Source organism: Lonchura striata, chromosome 12 (genome assembly GCF_050655825.1).
Source record: "Lonchura striata isolate lonStrDom1 chromosome 12, ASM5065582v1, whole genome shotgun sequence".
In the NCBI taxonomy this organism is placed as follows: Eukaryota; Metazoa; Chordata; class Aves; order Passeriformes; family Estrildidae; genus Lonchura; species Lonchura striata.
The window spans coordinates 2,367,707-2,386,205 of record NC_140714.1 but is presented as its reverse complement, the minus strand read 5'-3'; the positions used below and the strand labels follow the sequence as shown (position 1 = coordinate 2,386,205).

The following is an 18,499-nucleotide window of genomic DNA, read 5'->3' as shown; positions in this document are numbered from 1 at the left end:
TTTTATTCTTGTTCCCCACGCTGAGAGTGAAGGCAGGGGAATGGAAAATTTGGCTGAAAGATGAGGAGGGAGATAAGGAGAAGGAAGAACGAGCACAGATGATGGGAAGAAAAAAAGAAATACTTTCTTTTTCCTTCTTTATCTTTATCTTTATCTTTATCTTTATCTTTATCTTTATCTTTATCTTTATCTTTATCTTTATCTTTATCTTTATCTTTATCTTTGTTTCTCCCCTTTCTTCTCCCTCTGTTCTGCTTTCATTTGAAGTCAAGGCACTGCAGAGTAACGAGGAGGCAGGAGGGGACCCCCATTGCTACCTGACCCAGGCAGCAGCCAGAGGATATTGGTGCAGGGCAAGACAGCAGAAAAGGGATTTTCCTTTCTTTTCTCTCTTCTTGGAGAGTTTCACAACGGAACAAGCCAATAAACCTAATTTCACCCTGCACTGCTGAGTGCTCAGTGCCAGTGTTTAGCACACCAGATAATGGGAGCATGGAGGAAGTAAATGAAGCAGATGTTCTCACGTGAAAAAAGAGGATTTATTACAACTCCCCTCTGCAGGACACCTCCCTAATGCAATTTGAAATTATTCCCACTCAAGTCATGGCAGCACTGTTAAGGGGAGCCTTTCCAAGGGGCTGTCCTGCATGCTGAGATGTCCCAGGAAATCTGTCACACTTCCCTGTCACAAGGAATTGCAATAACCCAACTCCCAGTGAGTGTCAGTGCTGTGCCCTCTCCCCCTTCCAGGTCGTGTCCTGCCCCTGCTCCATGACCGTTTTCTGATGGATGTTCAGAATTCCATCCAAAGCCAGATAATCTCATTGGATTTTTTCCACTGAGCAGGCTGGGAATCAAGGTTCCTAATTAGGAGTTTGCAGGAAAAAAAGCAATGAGAGAATTCTACCTTCTGTGCTTCTCTTCCAGTCCAAGTTGTGCTGCCATGCATGTAATTGCTGCTGAGGGTATTGCTGCAGCATCAAAAATGCCAGTGTGGGATGGAAAACATGCACCAAATTTGGAAAACATGCACCAGATTTGGGGGAAAATTCACAGAATTTGGAAAACATGCACCAGATTTGGAAAACATGCTCCAAATTTGGATAATATGACCCAAATTTGGAAAACATGCCCCAGATTTGGAAAACATGCTCCAAATTTGGATAATATGACCCAAATTTGGAAAACATGCCCCAGATTTGGAAAACATGCTCCAAATTTGGAAAATTAGCTCTCTTCCACGAGAGCTAAAAATCTTGGATTTTCAGTGAAAGGGAACTCTGGAAAAGGAAAGGAAAAGCTGAAGGGACATGCACAAGTGACAGAATGTGACTAACACATCAAAAAGACACTTTCTATGCAAGGATGTGGGTCTAGAGCTTCAGTGAACCACACCCAGTGCCCATCACTGCCACTCAAACTGGGTTTAAATTCATCAGCTCAGGGAGGATTGTCCCAGATTCCTGCAGGGGAGCCCAACCAACAGGCACAAGAAATTAGAGGTGATGGACCTGGCTGGATGGGGTTTGGAGCACCCTGGGACAGTGGAAGTGTCCCTGCCCATGGCAGGGGTGGAATGGGATGAGCTTTAAGGTCCCTTCTACTCCAAACCATCCTGGCATTCTCTGATTCTGTTTTGGAGGTTTTTCCTCACTGGTTCTATTCCAGGGTTTCTGAAATCTAAGCAGGGCCATGCTGGTGTCAGCTGCTTGTTGTCTGGACAGAATTCCTTAAGGTTACCAGCAGCTTTTATTGTCCGTGTGCTTCTGAAATGTGTTCTGACAAGCAGAGAGGGAAGCAGCTTCCTGCAAGTGAATGAAACCTCCCACACAGAGGGCAATTCAGGGCCTTCTGTGCTGGTTAAATTCTACTTCAATCCCATATTAAGGGCTTAGTTTTACATCTGGAGTGATTTTTTGTGTGAAGGGCTGAGTCAGAGCTCCTGATAATGTCTGGATCATAAAAATGATGATTAATGGTGGGATTAGAATAGTGGCAGCGTGGACACCCCATCCTGCACTGGAAGAGCTTTTGTCTGATGTAGTGGAGTTAGTTACAAAGATTTCATAAAACCAGCAGAACTTGGAAGATAAAGAAATTGGCAGCTGTTTTATTTGGCAATTCTGCTCCTTTTCTGCTTTTCTTTCCCATACACACAGAGGTGCTGTTGCCCAGTATTCCCTGGCTGCCAGTTCTGGGATGTATCACTATAAGACATTTGGGCACATTTGGGTGCTTTTGTCACTTTTTTCCCTTTGGCCATCACAGAGGAACATCTGCCTCACATTTAATCCTTGAGTACATTACAGACAGGGCAAAACAATTTTTGCTATTTTATGTTAAAGGCAGCTCCTGAAAATCCTGTGTTTTCTCTGGAATCTGTATGATGGAGTACAGCTCAGTTCAGATGGCTGTATATATTTACATAAATAAATATTTGTGGTCCAAATTGCAGAGATTTGATGCAAAAATTCTATTTTTAGGAAGAGTGGAGAATTTTAAGAAATAGGATGGAAGAGTTCTAGTATCACGTTTTATAATTTCTAATACTATCCTTTTCTACAATATTTTAATAAGACTATTCTGCTGGGTTGTGTAATTTTGTTTTGATCCAAATAGTTAAAAGATTATAATGACATTTATTTGATTCCCAGTTAATTGTCAGTCAACCCTGAAGCTCATTTATATCAGCATGCAGATAAGGAAAATCTTTTAAGCGCAGTTTATTAAATGGCAACACTATTAGCATACAAATTATGCTCAGAATAGAATAAACAGGTAGAAAGATCATTAACATATGATACAGACAGTCAGATCTCAGATGGGATTCAGTGGGACCTTTTCAAAAATACCAGGGCTGTCAGCAGCAGGGACAAGTCATTCACTCAGCCAAACTTTACTCACATTTCCATCTGCATAAATCACTGCTAATTCCAAGTCATTTGGGAGTTCTGCTCATCTTTTCTGCCCCTCACTCACTTCCCTTTGTAGTTTTTAATGCAGCCTCTCCTGCTCCTCAATCTTGGTAAAATTCGAGGAGTCAGATATTGTCTCAGTGTCTGGCAGCATGTCTGGAGAAATTTATAAACAATATATCTTGGCACAGCCTGGAAAATAAAGAGGGGGTTTGCTCCTGAGCAGCAGAGGGAGGCTGAGCAGACATGGTTTCAAATAGGATTTCTCAGATAATAAAAATTACTTTGCTTCTGATTTCATCAGATCCAGATTCCTCTCTTTTTATCAGCACAGTGCCGTGATGAGGCTTCAATAACTCTGGGAGGTGTCAGATGTTAGAGGCAGACGAGGCAAGGAGAGGGAATCTGCACAAACTATCGGGGTTACTTTATGTGGAAAAGAGTTCCACCCTTGAAGGGAGAGCTGCCCTTCTGGCAGTGCTGAAAGCTGCAGAATCCACCCAGTTTTACACGGATCCAGCTCAAGATTTTGATGGGGATTTCAAAGCCCTTTGCTGTTTGAATCCATGCATTTCATATCCATGAATTAACATCCCCCCTCTCCCAAAAACAAATTGGCTGAACAATGCAGCAGTGCACAAAGCTACCCCTGCTGCACTTTTAAATCTAATGACTTGACACCTCTTTCTTTTCTCAGATTTTATTTCTTCTATCAGCCTTGTTAAATACATATTATTCTTTCATGCTCTTAAGATCAAAGCAAATAGCCATCAACAATCTTTTGTTCACATGAGACAACACGTTAGGAGATGGTTTGTTTGGCCTGGTTAATTAAAAGCCATACCTATCATCCCTGCTTGATTTCTCAAGTTCTTTACTTAAAAAATATGTGTGACAATTTTAATGAGCTCTCACCTCTTCCCCACAGCCTCTGGCTTCTGCACAAACTTTGCAAACTCTTCTTTTTGAACATCACACGGAGCTCTGACTCCAGCAGATTCTGGAGAAGATGTTTGTTTCCCCTCCCTGCACATGGTGCTCATCTCATCTCATCTGCTGATGGAGGCACTCAGAGGGGAATTTCAATATTTATAGCTGATGGGTTTAAAGTAAAAGAGGGTCAGGTTAGATTAGGAATGAGGAAGAAATATTTCTGGTGACAAAATGCTGCCCAGAGCAGCTGGGGCTGCCCCTGGATCCCTGGAAGTGTCCATGGACAGGCTGGACAGGGCTTGGAAGGTGGACAGTGCCATGGAACTGGACATGGGACAGTGGAAAGTGTCCCTGCCATGGAACTGGATGATCTTTAAGTCCCTTCCAACCCAAACCATTCCACAGTGCTAAATGGAATAACATTTCTGTGTATTCCCAATTTGCCCTGGTGTGCAGGAACGTTGCATGGATAGTCAGAACTGGATTTTCATCTCTTCTTTTGCTGGCAGCAGCTTGGTTTAACTGAGCTGCTCAGCCAGAGGTAGCACCAGGCAGGAGCCCAGGAGAAAGCAGGACTCTGATCAAGACTTAAGCATTTTGTAAATCAGAGATGCCAACCTAGAGTTAGGCTGGGCTTAAGCAATCCCTTGCTGCCTCAGAGCTTCACAAACTCAGCTGGGCCCTGAGTTCTTCCTTCTCCTCCTTCTTTCACAGCACTGCATTCATCAGATCTGCTTCACATCTTGTGCTTTTGGGCCTTTGACAGGCACTTATTTACTTATTGAGAGAAGTCCAGTTTTCCTGGCAGACAAAATATTCTCCTTGCCTCGTGTTGGACAAGTTAAACTTTCCTGTCTCCTCACAGCACTTGGAATTACCTTGTCTTGTGATGCAGCTGCTAAGAATGATTATCTATAGCCTTCACACAGCCTCAAATGTTGTGAAAAGGAATGGTTTCCTGCAAGCCTTTCAGCAGGTGAGCTGTGCCTTTCACAGCTTCTTTTTAAACCATTTGTCAGAGCTTGATCCAAAGCCCATTAAAGGCAATATTCCCATGGCCTTCTGCATCACAGCTCCCTGATTTGGGAGAGAAATGGGAGAGGACAAAGTGCAGCCCCTCTGAACCCACCCAGGGCACAAAGTCCTGGCCCTGAGGGAGTTTAGGGCAACTTTGGTGCTCTTGGCACCTGGGGCAGCGTTTCAGAGGGCATTGCTGTTTTTCCTCTTGCATTTGAAATTAATCATCTTGATTTTCTGCTGTGCCTTGTCTTCCCATCCCTCTCCTGTCACAGGCCTCAGGACAGTTGGTAATTTCTCACTTTTTTATTGTTTGTTTTTTTTTTTTTCCATTCCCTTCCCCACTAAACTAATTACTCTGGAGTCCTTTGTGCTCTTACACAAATTCTGCCTGAGTGTCTTATTTACTGCTCGCTCTAATTGTTGTTAGGTAGTGTGACCTGTTTCAAACAACTCAGGAGCTTTTATTTAGCAGATTTTCTTTCTGCTAAGCTCCTTTTTGATCCATTAAAAGAGCCATTCCATCCTCAGCCTGCCCAGCCATTGAAATATTGTTTCAGAACAGCATTTCTTCAGATCAAACGTGACACTGTCAGCTCCTGAGTGGGTACAAACCCCTCTTAGTGGCTAAATGAGAGAGATGGGAATTATCAAGGTCTCAATTCATCATGAAGAATACAGGGATGAAAAATCTGAGGCATGACCAAACTTCAGTGGAAAAGCTGTAACCAGAATCCACAGGGGCTAAGATGGAGCTTTCAAAGCTTCTCCCTTTTGCTATTCTGTATTTTACAGACTGTTTTTTTCTTGTGTATTTACCTACGTTGAAGCTTTTGGGGTTGGAGATTGTCTTTTTTATTTTGTTGTTTCATGCCACTTCTGGATTTTAATTTGCACCTAAGAGCTTTTAGGTGCAACTGCAGTAAAAGTAACAGGTCATCAATATTTGATGGAGAGAAAGACACCAAGGTGGCTTGTTATGAATTATTATTCAGGTACCCAATTTATGAACATTTGCTGATTCACACTGGAATCTCTTTGGATGCTGCTTGATGAGCACCATATGTTACCCAGCCACTCGATTGCATCCCCTGTTTTATCACCAGCAGTTTTTCTGGTGATTGGTGCAAGCTGAAGGGAGGAAACGTGTCATTAATGCAGAAAATATTGCAGAGGTGGAAGGGGAATACTTGGAAAAGTTTCTTCATGTTCAGAGCTGCCTTTGGAACGGTCACAGGTGTGTCCCCACACAGAGGGATGTGCTGATGCACAGATGTGACACCAGCTCAGTTCATGGGATCACAGAATCATGGAATATCCTGAGTTGGAAGGGATCCACAAGGATCAGAAACTCTGCCCTAAGTGCCAGAATCAGCTCCTGGCCCTGCACAGACACCCCAAATCCCACCCTGGGCATCCCTGGGAGGGTTTTCCAAACACTCCTGGAGCTCTGGCAGCCTCTGTGCCCATTCCCTAAAAAACCTGGGCAGTGCCAGCACCTTCTGGGGGAAGAACCTTTCCCTAAAATCCAACCTGAACCTCCCTGACACAACTTCATTCATCCTTCCTTATCCAAACAATTCCCTTCAGCTGCTACATCTCTGTCTCGAGGTGGGGACTTTGCTTCCTCCAGTTTTGCTCTGCTCCTGTTCAATATGATGGATTATTAAACCTGAACTTATTTCCTCACTGCAGCACGAGTGGCAAACCCAGAGCTGCTGCAGCACCTGGTGATTATTGCCAAGGAAACAAAGATTTTTTCACTCAAGCCTAAATCCCTTCCCCTCCCAGCTGTGCACCCCAGGGACAGCAGCACCAGGGGCACATCTCTGCCTGTCCCCTGCCCTGCTCAGGAGCAGATCTTTGTGCAGGGAAAGGTCAGATGAGGGTGGGAGACATGAAATTAGGGGGATATAAGTGAGAAAATCACCAGAAATCCAAGTTTAGTGCTCCCCCTTCCCAGCTGAGCTGTTGGGAGGGTGTGACAGGAGCAGGACAAGGTCTGATGTGTGTTCCACTTGCAGTTACAAATGTATAAATGCCAGAATGGGAAACAGAAACACACTGTGATGGGTTTTTTGTGTGTTTAATGGTTCTGATGCTACTGCCAGCTCCAACTTCTGCTCTTGTGATTGTTCATTTCCTTTAATAATTCAGTACATCACCCAATCTTATGTTGTTAGTAATAAATATTAAATACCCAAGCTGTGATGCATGAATTAGGTATTTTCTATTTTATGAAAGGAGACTTGTATTAGAGTTAAATGTCAATTAAATGAGGGATATAAAAAATGATGCAGTGCTGCTGTGAGTAAATGGAGCCTGGTTTCCTGTGGAGTTGTGGCTTACACTGAATTTTTTTGAGTGTAAGGAAATGTGGCATTTGGGTGCAGAGTCTCTGCTGCCTGTTGAGGACTGAGCTTAGTGGCAAGAGGAGGTGCACATAGAGACCCTGACCCCATTTTTATGAAACTTCCAGGACTTTCATGTCCTAAATTTCTTCTAAATTCAGAAAAAAAATTGTTCGAGTTCCACATTTACCAGGTGCAGCAGGTCACAGCTGAAGAACTGGGGGAAAAAAGCCCAAAGTATTGAAGAATAATATTTTCTGTGGAAATGTTCATTGCTAATTCATCTATAATTTGAAAATCCTCTACTTTCAGATGTGTGTTCTATGTGACTCTGTAGAAAATCCCCAAAATCCTGAAGTCCTGCCCTTGTATGTGACAGCAGAAGGGTGCCAGGCACAGTGTCAGCTTACCCAAGGAAATCATACCCAATCCTTGTCCTGACTTACATCCTAAAGCATCTCAATGGCATTAAAAAAAATAAATATGAACAAGCCTAAAAATTAATTTTGTCCATAAAACTCAGGAAAAGTCCTGAAATTACCATTAAATGCAATTTCCCCAATACTCTGCAAACTGATATCAACACCTCAGTGACTCCAAGGTGCTTTGAGGGCCCCATGAGACAGTGATGGATTTGATTTGGCTCCTTGGCTTGGGAGGTGGCATTTGAGCATCTCAGCCAGTCTGATAATATCTTTTAATAATCTTGACAGAACTCCACGGGCAGCTGGGCTCACACACAACCTTAGCTTGGCTTAGGAGCACAGGGATCTGTAAAAAAAAAACAACCAAAAAAACAACAAAATCATGGTAAAAATAGAACAGAAGTAAGCAGCAGGTTGAGTCTTTTGACCTTTTCTTGGCATACCAGATTTTGCTGTAAGAAAGTCACCTGGAAAAGTGAATGACCAACCCCAGTTTGCTAATAAAACATTTGTAATATATTAACTAATAAGCAGAAGAGGTGAAAATTTGTTAACACATATTCAGCTTGCTGTAGAAGAGAAAAATCATGATGGCAATGTTTAAATATTAAAAGTAGCACTGCATTTTTGTTACTATTCCTTTGCCAGATGTCTTTTTTATTTCCATTTTTTCTATTGTTGCCCAGGAAAGTTGTGGATTCCTCATCCTTGGAAGTGTCCAAGGCCAGGTTGGACGGGGCTTGGGGCAACCTGGGATGGTGAAAGGTGTCCCTGTCCCAGTCCATGGCAGGGCTGGGATGAGCTTTGAGATCCATCCAACCCAAGCCATTCTGGGATGCTGTGATTCCATTTTGTTTGTTTTTCCCCAGGGTGGTGTTCCTGGAGGATGGCAGCCTCAGGATCTCCAACATCTCCAAGGTGGATGCTGGGGTTTACACTTGTGTAGCCACAAACCAGTTTGGAACTGCCAGAAACTCAGGGAACCTGATTGTGAAAGGTATTTCACTATTGCTGCCCTGATTTTTAAAAGCGTTAAGTTTTGTTTTAAAGTTCTTTTGAAAGTTTTAAAGTTCTCATAAAACTTCTTTAACCTTCTGATAATGTTTACATATTTGAGAGTCAGAGTTCCCACACCATTTCATGTATAAATAGAATAGTTTACATAATTATCTGTGAGTAGAGAGAAATAATTAATTACTCTTTAGACAAGTGTAGTTAGAAAAGTAGTAATTCCATCCTCCAATCCACAGTCACCTTTAGAATTTTATAAATACCAAATGTTTAAATAAAACTGGGTCTTTTTCTCTTTTAAGCTTACTCATTTCATGCCCAATAACAACACAGTATTTCCTTCTTTTGTGGACTGAGATGAGCTTTAAAAACCCGTCCAACCCAAGGTTCTCTGATTTTGTAACTATTTTATTTTAATATCCTTCTTTTCAGTAGTATCAGAATGGTTGCTGCAGCCTGCAGTGTGACCTCCTCCTTAACTTTGCATCTGGCAAAAAAATCTTTTTAATATTCACCTTCTGACAGAGCAATTAGCACTGATACAGCTCAAAATGTGACCTGAGATTGGGCTGCAGCACAGCCAGCAATGAAAACACCAAGAACTTCAGGGTTTCTGCAGCTCTGACTTCCTTAGGGCTCTTCCCTTTTCACGTGTCCCATACATTGTGGCAATATGGGAAAATGCCATTAAAACATGAAAAAAAAAACCCTATTTTGTTTGGCATTTATGAAGTTTATTAAAACACCAAGTAACAACATGGTATAAAGATGATCTTGTTTGCAGGGAACATTTGTTTTTGTTTCCCCTCTGGAGAAGTTTGGGCTGTTCAATTATAGGCCTCATTGCTTCAGCATTATTTTCAACTGAAATGTCAGAACTTGGGAAAGCATAGCTAATGTGCAAATTAAGTTTATTGCTGCTCATTGAGTTGTTTATTCTTTGTTGGAGAAGTCTTTATTACACCTCCAGCACTCACATCTCCCCTCTTTTCTCCTCTGGAATGGGACTTGCCATATAATGCATGTTTGCTGTTGCTAAGCAAGATAGATGGATAAGGCAGAGCCAAGAGCTTTTAAGAAGCTTTTAAAGGTATTTGAGATGGAAGTTTTGAAGACAAGCCCATAAAAGTAGTAAAAAATATCACCCAAGTGAACATTCTGCATTAGTGGGGATGAGGAGGATACAACAAGAGGTGCAAGAGGATGGGAATACTATAATAAATTAATTTATTTTTTGTTATCACTACTAAAAAAAGACACTTCATGCCCAAACCCAGTGTAAATCCCAAAATGACAGTTTTCAAGATTTATTTGGTGGAGGTAAAGAGTTTCAGGCCAATAATAAAGGAGATTTCTTATGATAACTGCAGTCCAAGGCCAGGCTGGATGGGGCTTGGAGCACCCTGGGCAGTGGAAGGTGTCCCTGCCCATGGCAGGGGTGGCACTGGGTGAGATTTAAGGTCCTTTCCAACCCAAACCTTTCCAGAATTCTGTCATTCAAGCAACACCTAAATTCTGGAGTTAAGCTGTGATGAGCATTGAACTAACCCAGCTCGTGCAGATTTCTTTTCTTCCTCTCACATTATTTTCAGATCATATTAATACTGTTGAAGTGGTTCTGCTCTCATTTTCTACATATGTCTAAATTCTCACCACTTTATAACACTTCCATGCACAAAAGCTTTATTCAAGGGAATTGCTTACAACAAAGTGGTTGTTATCTCTAATCAGTCTTCCAGTCAGACCAACAAAAGTAAAGCCATATAAACCCATTTCTTTCCTCTTCAGCGAGCTGGTACTTCCCTTTATAAGAGCTCCAGGTTTGTGTCTTGATTTAATGGGTTAAAAATTATAGAATATATGATTTTCCTGCCTGGGAATGTCTTGAAGCTGTAACTTGAGTAGTGTTGTGGGGTAAAATACCACTGACATTACTACAGATTAAGGATGTTGATGTCTAAAGTAAGTGGAGATGAGCAGCAATTTTGTTTTTGCTTCAGTTTTTGGCCAGGAGAATTCTTCAAGTTTGGAGAGCCACGGGCAGGTTTTTGAGACAAGTCTGTCACTTTTGACTGAAATCATAACTATTGATTATGGGCTTTATGAAGTAATATAATTTAGAGAGTTTCTAATATAAATAAAAACTAATTTAGGGTGTTCCTCTCACATCTGCTCACTCTCAGGCACACAACGTGGTCGTGGGGCTGGTGCTGTCACAGGAGTGGTCTAAAATCATCACTATATTAGAGACAATTCCCTTTATTACAGAACATTTAGATCAATTTGAAATCATTTCCCGAATGGTACAAATCTCCTTCAAAAACTGCTATTTTTATAAGAATTTTAATTAAAAATATATATATTTTTTTTGTCTCCTCAGAAAGGACTGTCATCACTATTCCCCCCTCTGACACTGATGCAACAGTTGGAGAGAGCATTGTCCTGCCATGCCAGGTGTCCCACGACCCCTCCCTGGACGTGCTGTTCTCCTGGTCATTCAATGGCCAGAGGATTGATTTGAGCAGGGGAATCCATCACTTCGAAAGGATTGGAAGGGTGAGTTTCCCAAACTCCTTAATGAAACTCTTTGCCACAGTCTTTACTCGACCCAAATGTTTATCACAATTCCTCCCTCGCTGTTTATATGCCTGGCAAATCACTGTTTCTTTACAAGGGCTGCAAACATTTATTTGTCTTCCCTAAATTTCATAAAGGCGCTTGAGTTATTTGTGAAGCCATAATAAAAATGTCCCCATGAAAGAAACTGATGATAGCTATGAATATTTTAATTTAAAAGCTGGATTTTGTATTAATATTGAGCAATTTATAAAAATGCCCAGTATGGAAGGCATGTTGTGAGTGATTAGTTTACTTTTTTTTTTTTTTTTTTTTTTGTATCTCTCCAGGAATCTGCTGGGGATTTGATGATAAGAAATATTCAGCTTCATCATTCTGGGAAATATGTGTGCATGGTGCAAACTTCTTTAGACAGTCAATCTGCAGCAGCAGATATAATTGTGAGAGGTATGTCTGTAAAGGAGATGCACATATCTTCTAGAGGAATTAGGAATTCTTAATATCAGCTGTTGTTTAAATGATTCCTAGGATGTCAAATCTAAATCTCAATAGTGAAATGTTCTCTTTTACTCTTGGCCCCAAAATGGTGGCCAGCATGATCCTGGTGTTCAGCCAGTCCAGGGGAACCTTTGCAGTTCTGCCCTGGTCTCTTTGGCAAAAATTTTGGGCCACAGAGATGAGAGGGAAATACTCAAACCTCAGCAGTGTTGTTATTTCCTTCAGGCATCACTGGGTCACTGTGCAGGCTGGGAAAATCAAAAGACCTCATTCCTTTCCCCTATTTGGAGATAATATGAAATAATATTTTCTAACTCAGCTTTTTACCACCAGCAGTAAGGAAATGCTGTCCTGGGAGCAGATCTGTAAACCCTAGGAGAAGTCAGAAATCTGTGTAGTGCACCATCCTGCATTCTTTCTGAACCTCAGTTTTGACTGAATTCAGTAGGAATTCTCAAACTGTTCAGTGGTTCAACAAAAGACAACACTGGGTGCCTTTCTTTGTCAGACACAAAGAAGAAATCATTCCTTTGTTTGTAGTTTTCATGTTAGAGACATCAAGACATTAATTTTCCTGACTCACAAAAATGTAATCCAGGCATGGAGCCATCATTTAGGGATTGTGCAGCTTTTATGACACTGCAGCTTCATAAATAATTCCTCTGACGAGAAAGTAAGAGTTGCCCAACCCATTCCAGCAGTGAATCTTCTCTTCCCAATACCTTCCTCTTAAAATGCTGATCGTGTCAGGCCCTCCAGGTCCACCAGAAGATGTTAAAGTTGAACATGTTTCTAGCACAACTGCTGGCTTATCCTGGAAGCCTGGAGTAGACAACAACAGCCCAGTGCAGATCTACAGTGTCCAGACCAGGACTCCCTTCTCGGTGGGATGGCAGGCGGTCGCCACAGGTGAGCAATTCGGGACTTGCCTTGCAATTTTTATTTAGTGTGTACCATTAATTACCTCAAAAACCCATTGTTGGTGTCATGTTTGCCTCCAGCTCCCGAGGTCATTAATGGCAGGACTCACAAGGCCACCGTGGTGGATTTAAGCCCCTGGGTTGAGTACGAGTTCCGCGTGGTCGCCAGCAACAGCGTTGGGATTGGGGAGCCCAGCAGGCCATCGGCTCTCCTGAAAACCAAAGCAGCAGGTAAGGGCCTGCTTTCTGCCAGGTTTTTCCAGCTCTCAGCTGTGGGAATTTCACTGCAGCAGAGCCACTCATTCCTACAGGGTTATTTACCCAATTCCATGGGCGGGGATCCAATGTGTTCCACAAGAACGCGTTACTTGGATGGGACTTGGAGCAACCTGGGATTGATGCCTCGGGGTTTAGCTTTTATATTTTTAAGATTCTCTGCTGCTTTAGTGTGCAGATCTGGGCGTCACATCAGGGGATGCTGAGCTCTCTGCACAGAGCAGGGACACAAAAAATTTCTTGCTCCAGCTGGGCACCAAGGACAAATGATCCAAACCTCAGCCCAGGAGCACAAACACCGTGGGCTGGAGAGAGAAAAACCAGCAGGATGGGACTGATGGGCTGGAGCTGGAATGGGACAATGAACTCCAAGGTGCAAATAGAGTGAACTTTTTTATATAAAAGTGAGACTGGTTGTGACTGGTTGTCCATTTTGTGACCATTTTAGTTCATCTTGGGTTAATTTTGGGACCATTTTGGTTCATTTGGGTGCAGCCCTGGCTGGGCTCTGGTGCTGCCCAAGGTGGATCCATGGAGGAGATCCTTGAATAAATCCCTGCTTTATTCTGTGACTCTGCCCAGCCTCTGCTCTAGGGCAGCCTGCACAAGGCATCAGGATAGTGGAAGGTGGTGTGAGTGCATGGGCTTTAAGGTCCCTTCCAACCCAAACCATTTGGCATTCCATGATAAAAGCTGGAGTTACCCTATCTTCCTCCCTTTGATGTGTCCCAACCAACCTTTGTCTCAAGCAATTGAGGAGAACAATTTTTGTTCTCCCAATTAAATCCAAGTTTTTCCCCTGCTCAGGGATTTGCACATGAAATGATAACTCTGCTCTCTGAATGTCCCTTGGCTGCAGAGGTGTTTGATACCTGAACATGAGTAGGAACAGGACAATTTTAACTTTGGATATTGGAGCAATAAATGACAGCATCCAAAGCCCAGTGAAACCAACAGCTTCTGCTGACTCCAGAGTGGAATCCTTTCTGTCTGTCTGTCTGTCTGTCTGTCTGTCTGTCTGTCTGACCTTTACTCATTTATCTTCTGGGACTTGGCACCTCACCCTGCCTCATTCTTGGGTGACCAGCACTGTCAGTCCTTTGACCTGCTCAGTTTGGTACGATTTATTTGCAGCCCTAACCTTTGGTTTGTTTTATGTTCCTCCCAACCTCCTGCTTATCAACTGTCTCCCACCTATAAAATCAGTGTTTATGGGATGGAAAGCAGTAAAAGGGAAGCAGCTTTTACAATCTACTTTCTCTTCTCTGTTTATCTCATTTGCCAAGCTCCGAAGTTTGGCAAGCTGCATTTTGGGACAGAACTCAAAATAGAGTATTGTACATTATACAGTAGAAAACACATTTGTTTTAGAATGTGGAATCCATTTTTTTCTGGGAAGAGAATCCCAGAATGGTTTGGGTTAGTGGGGACCTTAAAGACCATGTAGTTCCAACCCCAGCACCTTCCAGAGAAGGTCAGATTTTTTAAATTTCCCAGCAGAGTATCTCAAATGAATATTCTCCATTACATGATTGATCACAAGGACCAAATTAATCTTGAAAAGGTTTTTGTTGCTGTTACTACTGTGGGGCTTTGTGAAGTGGGATAGTCAAAACTAGATAGGCAGTGAAAGCTTTCACCTTTTAAAGCTTTTATTTCTTTATTATTAGAGGGATTCACAAGACTGGGGCAAAAAGGAGAAAGAAACAATAAAATTATTGTTATTTATCATGGCAAAAACCACAAGGAAGATTATTTCCATACAGCTCTGTATGCTCTGTAGCTCTGTCTAAGTTTAACAAAAGAGACAGAAAGACTCACTTCAGGTTTTAGCTGCTTAACTCCTTCACTGCTGTAAATCCATCTCAAAATGTTGCAGTGCAGTGGGACAATATCAACTTTTATTAATTTTTTAGTCAGAATAGGAACCTGAAATCAGCAGGGCAGCGTGGACACCAAATACCTGGCTGGGAAAGGGTGAATTTGAGCTCTGCTGTTGTAATAACTATTTTGCCAGCTAAAATATGAGCATTAGTAGTTTTGTGAATGCAAATGAGCCACTGTTCATTTCATTAAAATGGAGCTGAGAATTAATTGAGCCTCTGTTGGTGCACTCAGCTGTAAATTTTCATCTGTTTCTCAACTCTGACCCAGTTGAGGCTCTGCTGAGCCACAGCACAAAATTCTCCCCGTGTAAATGTAGCAAGTACTGAACACATTTAACACATGAGCTAATTGAGCATCACTTGGTTCATGAGACAGTGAAACACCAGGCTTGAAAGTTTGTTTTGCTGTTGCCATGCAGCTCTTGTCAGTCTGAGTTAGTTTGCTTCTGATGTGCCCAAAGACATTGATTGTGAGTGACAAAAATGAACAGCTCTGTGAAACCTCCAGAAGAGCCCAGGCTGTTTGCACTTCCACTCACTCTTATGGCTGCATAGCAACGTTATTCTGAAATTCCACCCATTTCTAGAGGATAAAATCAGATAAATATTTATACTTGGACTAAGATCTGGAAATGATAATGGGTTGGCATCAGTTTCTGTGAACTTTAAGCACTGTTGCTTTTATTGACACCCTAGAGTATTTGTCAAGGGGACAGATAAGCAGATATGGCAAAACTTGCCCAAAATCTCTGAAAAAGAGCTTCTGAGGTGTAAGCATCCCTCCTATATCTCATCCTCCACATCAGCTTTTCAGACAGTGGGAACTGAATGAAGACAATGACAAAACAATCTTGAAATTTCTGAAGACAGGATTTAGAGATAGCACTACCAAATGTCCTGTAGAGGGTTCCTGTCTCTGCCCATTCCAAGGATGTCCTCTTCTCTTATACTTCTCCAGCAGCTGAAAAAGAACATCATATCATAAAACCATAGTATGGTTTGGGTTGGAAGGGACCTTAAAGAAGAAATATAAAGCAAGAGGCAGGAAATGCTGGTATTTTCTTTGCCTCTCCACCATAAGTCCCTTCAACCTCAACAAAGTTCCCTGATCTCAGTCCTCTGGCCCTGGTGCCACACACCTGTGGAATGCTGGAGAAATCCAACTCCAATCAACCAACTTTTGGACACTTACAGTCTTGGCAGAAGGAGAAAAGCAACTTGTGAGTTTTGAATTTGCTAAGAAAAGCATACAGCCAATTAAAAAATTAATATATTGCTCCAACAACATGTTTACTGAACAAATGCATAATTAGTAAATCAGTAGTGTTGCAGCTACAGTCTGAATGGAACATCATTTTGCCAATTAGTTGATGAGGCATAATAATGTCAGATACTCGATGCTCCCAGTTCTTTAATTAATTTTTTGAACCAGGGTACTCATGTATCAAATTCATCTATGGCTTCAGCCTTAGAAAACGTGTAAACATCATTTCAGTTAATTTCAAATGGGCTGCTGTGCAATGTAATTCCTGTTCCACTGTTGAGAGGTGGAATGGCTGCAGGTGAGGTAGGAAATGCTCTGATCACCCACTTGGAAAGGCCTCCAGGACCACTGAGCCCAACCTGTGGCCGATCACAGCTTGGTCCAGAGTTGGACACAGCACTGCAGGTGTGCCCAGTGCAGAGGGACAATCCTGCCCTGCTCCTGTGGCCACACCATTGCTGATCCAGGCCAGGTCACCTTGGCCTTCCTCCCCGCCTGGCCTCATCTTCAGCTGCACCCCCTGGTCCTTTTTTGCTGAGCCATTTTCCAACCACTCTTCCCCCATCTTGGAGTGCTCCACGGGGCTGTTGTGACCCAAGAACAGGACCTGCACTTCACCTTGTTGAGCCTCACACCACCAGCTCCAGCCCATGATCCAGCCTGCCCAGATCCCTCTGCAGAGCCCTGCAGCAGATCCACATTCCCACCCAAATTCGTGCCAGCTGTGAACCTCCTGAGGTCCAGATCAGCCATAAGACATTAAAGAGGTCTGGCCCCGGGGCTGAGCCTTGGGGAGCTGCAAACACCAACCTCTTTTCTTCTCCAGTTCCCGTGGTGGCACCAACGAACATCAGCGGAGGAGGAGGGAGCCGCTCCGAGCTGGTCATCACATGGGAGGTAATTCTGAGCTCAGTTAACCTCAGCTGTCCAAGGGGGATAAATCTGTGGGTGAAACCACAGCCCTGCTGAAATCCAAAGGCTTTTGGTCGCCAGCTTTGGTCGTGCCTGGATTTCGCCCTGGATGTGGAGAGCCTGCAAGATATACAGCAAGTTTTCTGTGTTATAGGGAACAATTTGTAAAAATAAACAGTTTAAGAGGCATGTTGTAAAGATGTTTAGAAGTCTGCATAACCCTCTTATCTCCATTGTACAGGAGGTGCTTAACACACTAATCTGCTTGGCCATTTTCTGCATTTACATTTTTCCTACTTTTGTTTACATGTTTTCCATTCTGGAACGCTGTGCTGACAAGACATATCCTATTATCCGTTAAAGGAGATGAGCCCTTTAATTCTGCAGCACTCCAGTGAGAGCAAAGAATACACATTTCCACAGCAGTTAATGCCAGACAAGTTGCAAAGGGTGAGTGCAGGTCATTTCAAAGAGTAGAAAGTGAGTGCTGTGGGAAGGAGCCTCCTTTTCCAGCCTCCCAGCAGCTTCCCACAGGCACTGGGATGAAGGCAGACAGCCGCTGGCAAAGCCTGGGAAGTGATGGGGTAGCTGCTTGGTCAAAAAGTGAAAAATCAGATCAAAAGAAATTTTAAAAAATCCCCACTAGATAAATAACACCACTGATGTTTTCCCCTCCCTGTGCTGCGAACAGAGTGAAATTCCGCTTTCCCTGAACTGGGTTTTCCTCCATCTGTACCTTTCACTCTTTTGTTTCATTTTCTCCTCTTTGGGAGCAGAAGAACATGAAAACAGAAAACAACCTCAGAGATGTCAGTCAAATTATCCTGCTGGACTCTGTAGCTTGTCCCAAAAAACAATCAGAAGAAATCCTAATTATGGCCAGCTAACAGCACTGAACACAACTCTGTGGCTTTCTGCAATGAACTCACTAAATGTCTTGATTAAATCTGAGGTCACAGAAGCCTCAAAAACAAATTAAATGCTCTAGAAAGTAGCTTGAACTCCTATAAATCCCCAGTGTGGCATCATCCCTCAAATTTAACTCTCTCAGGACCCGAAAAGAGATGGAAAGGGGAATATTGGGTGTTTATAAAACACTGAAGGAAAGATGTGTTATAAATGCCAGGGCAGGCTTATTATAATTATTTTTATTATTAGAATTAGAAGGAATTTATGACAAGAATAACGTAAGTGCCCTGAAGTCTTCTGAAATGCTTCCAGATTTTCTGCTATCATCTCATACTGTTTGTGCTCCCAAGAGTTTGCAGGACAAAAGGTTGGAGCCAGGACTCAGGTCCTGACCCTTTTTCTGTCTTTTTGCACCATTTTCCATGCCCCTTGCTTTGATGCAAGCCTCTGAAATAAATGCAGTTTTACTGAGAAACACTTCCTTTCTCCATTTAATCCTGATTTTATTTCATAAATGTCCTCTTGCTTTGAGAATGTGGATGTATTTTTATCCCATGAAAAACCAAACTTCATGCTGGACACGGTGTTGCTGTAATTGCCTTTTC

The 18,499-nt window shown here is 42.5% G+C and overlaps 1 protein-coding gene across 3 annotated transcripts in view; it reads left to right on the top strand.

Annotated features, from left to right (window-relative positions):
• The window catches only part of CNTN6 (contactin 6), a 129,946-nt gene that overhangs the window by 102,663 nt on the left and 8,784 nt on the right, over positions 1 to 18,499 (top strand). For all 3 annotated transcript variants that reach the window (XM_085590276.1, XM_021529017.3, XM_085590277.1), the window contains 6 exons: positions 8,511 to 8,638; positions 11,033 to 11,208; positions 11,559 to 11,676; positions 12,478 to 12,636; positions 12,729 to 12,878; positions 16,900 to 16,970. In XM_085590276.1, coding sequence (XP_085446402.1) covers positions 8,511 to 8,638; positions 11,033 to 11,208; positions 11,559 to 11,676; positions 12,478 to 12,636; positions 12,729 to 12,878; positions 16,900 to 16,970 — 802 coding nt within the window. The remainder of the gene's footprint in view (positions 1 to 8,510; positions 8,639 to 11,032; positions 11,209 to 11,558; positions 11,677 to 12,477; positions 12,637 to 12,728; positions 12,879 to 16,899; positions 16,971 to 18,499) is intronic.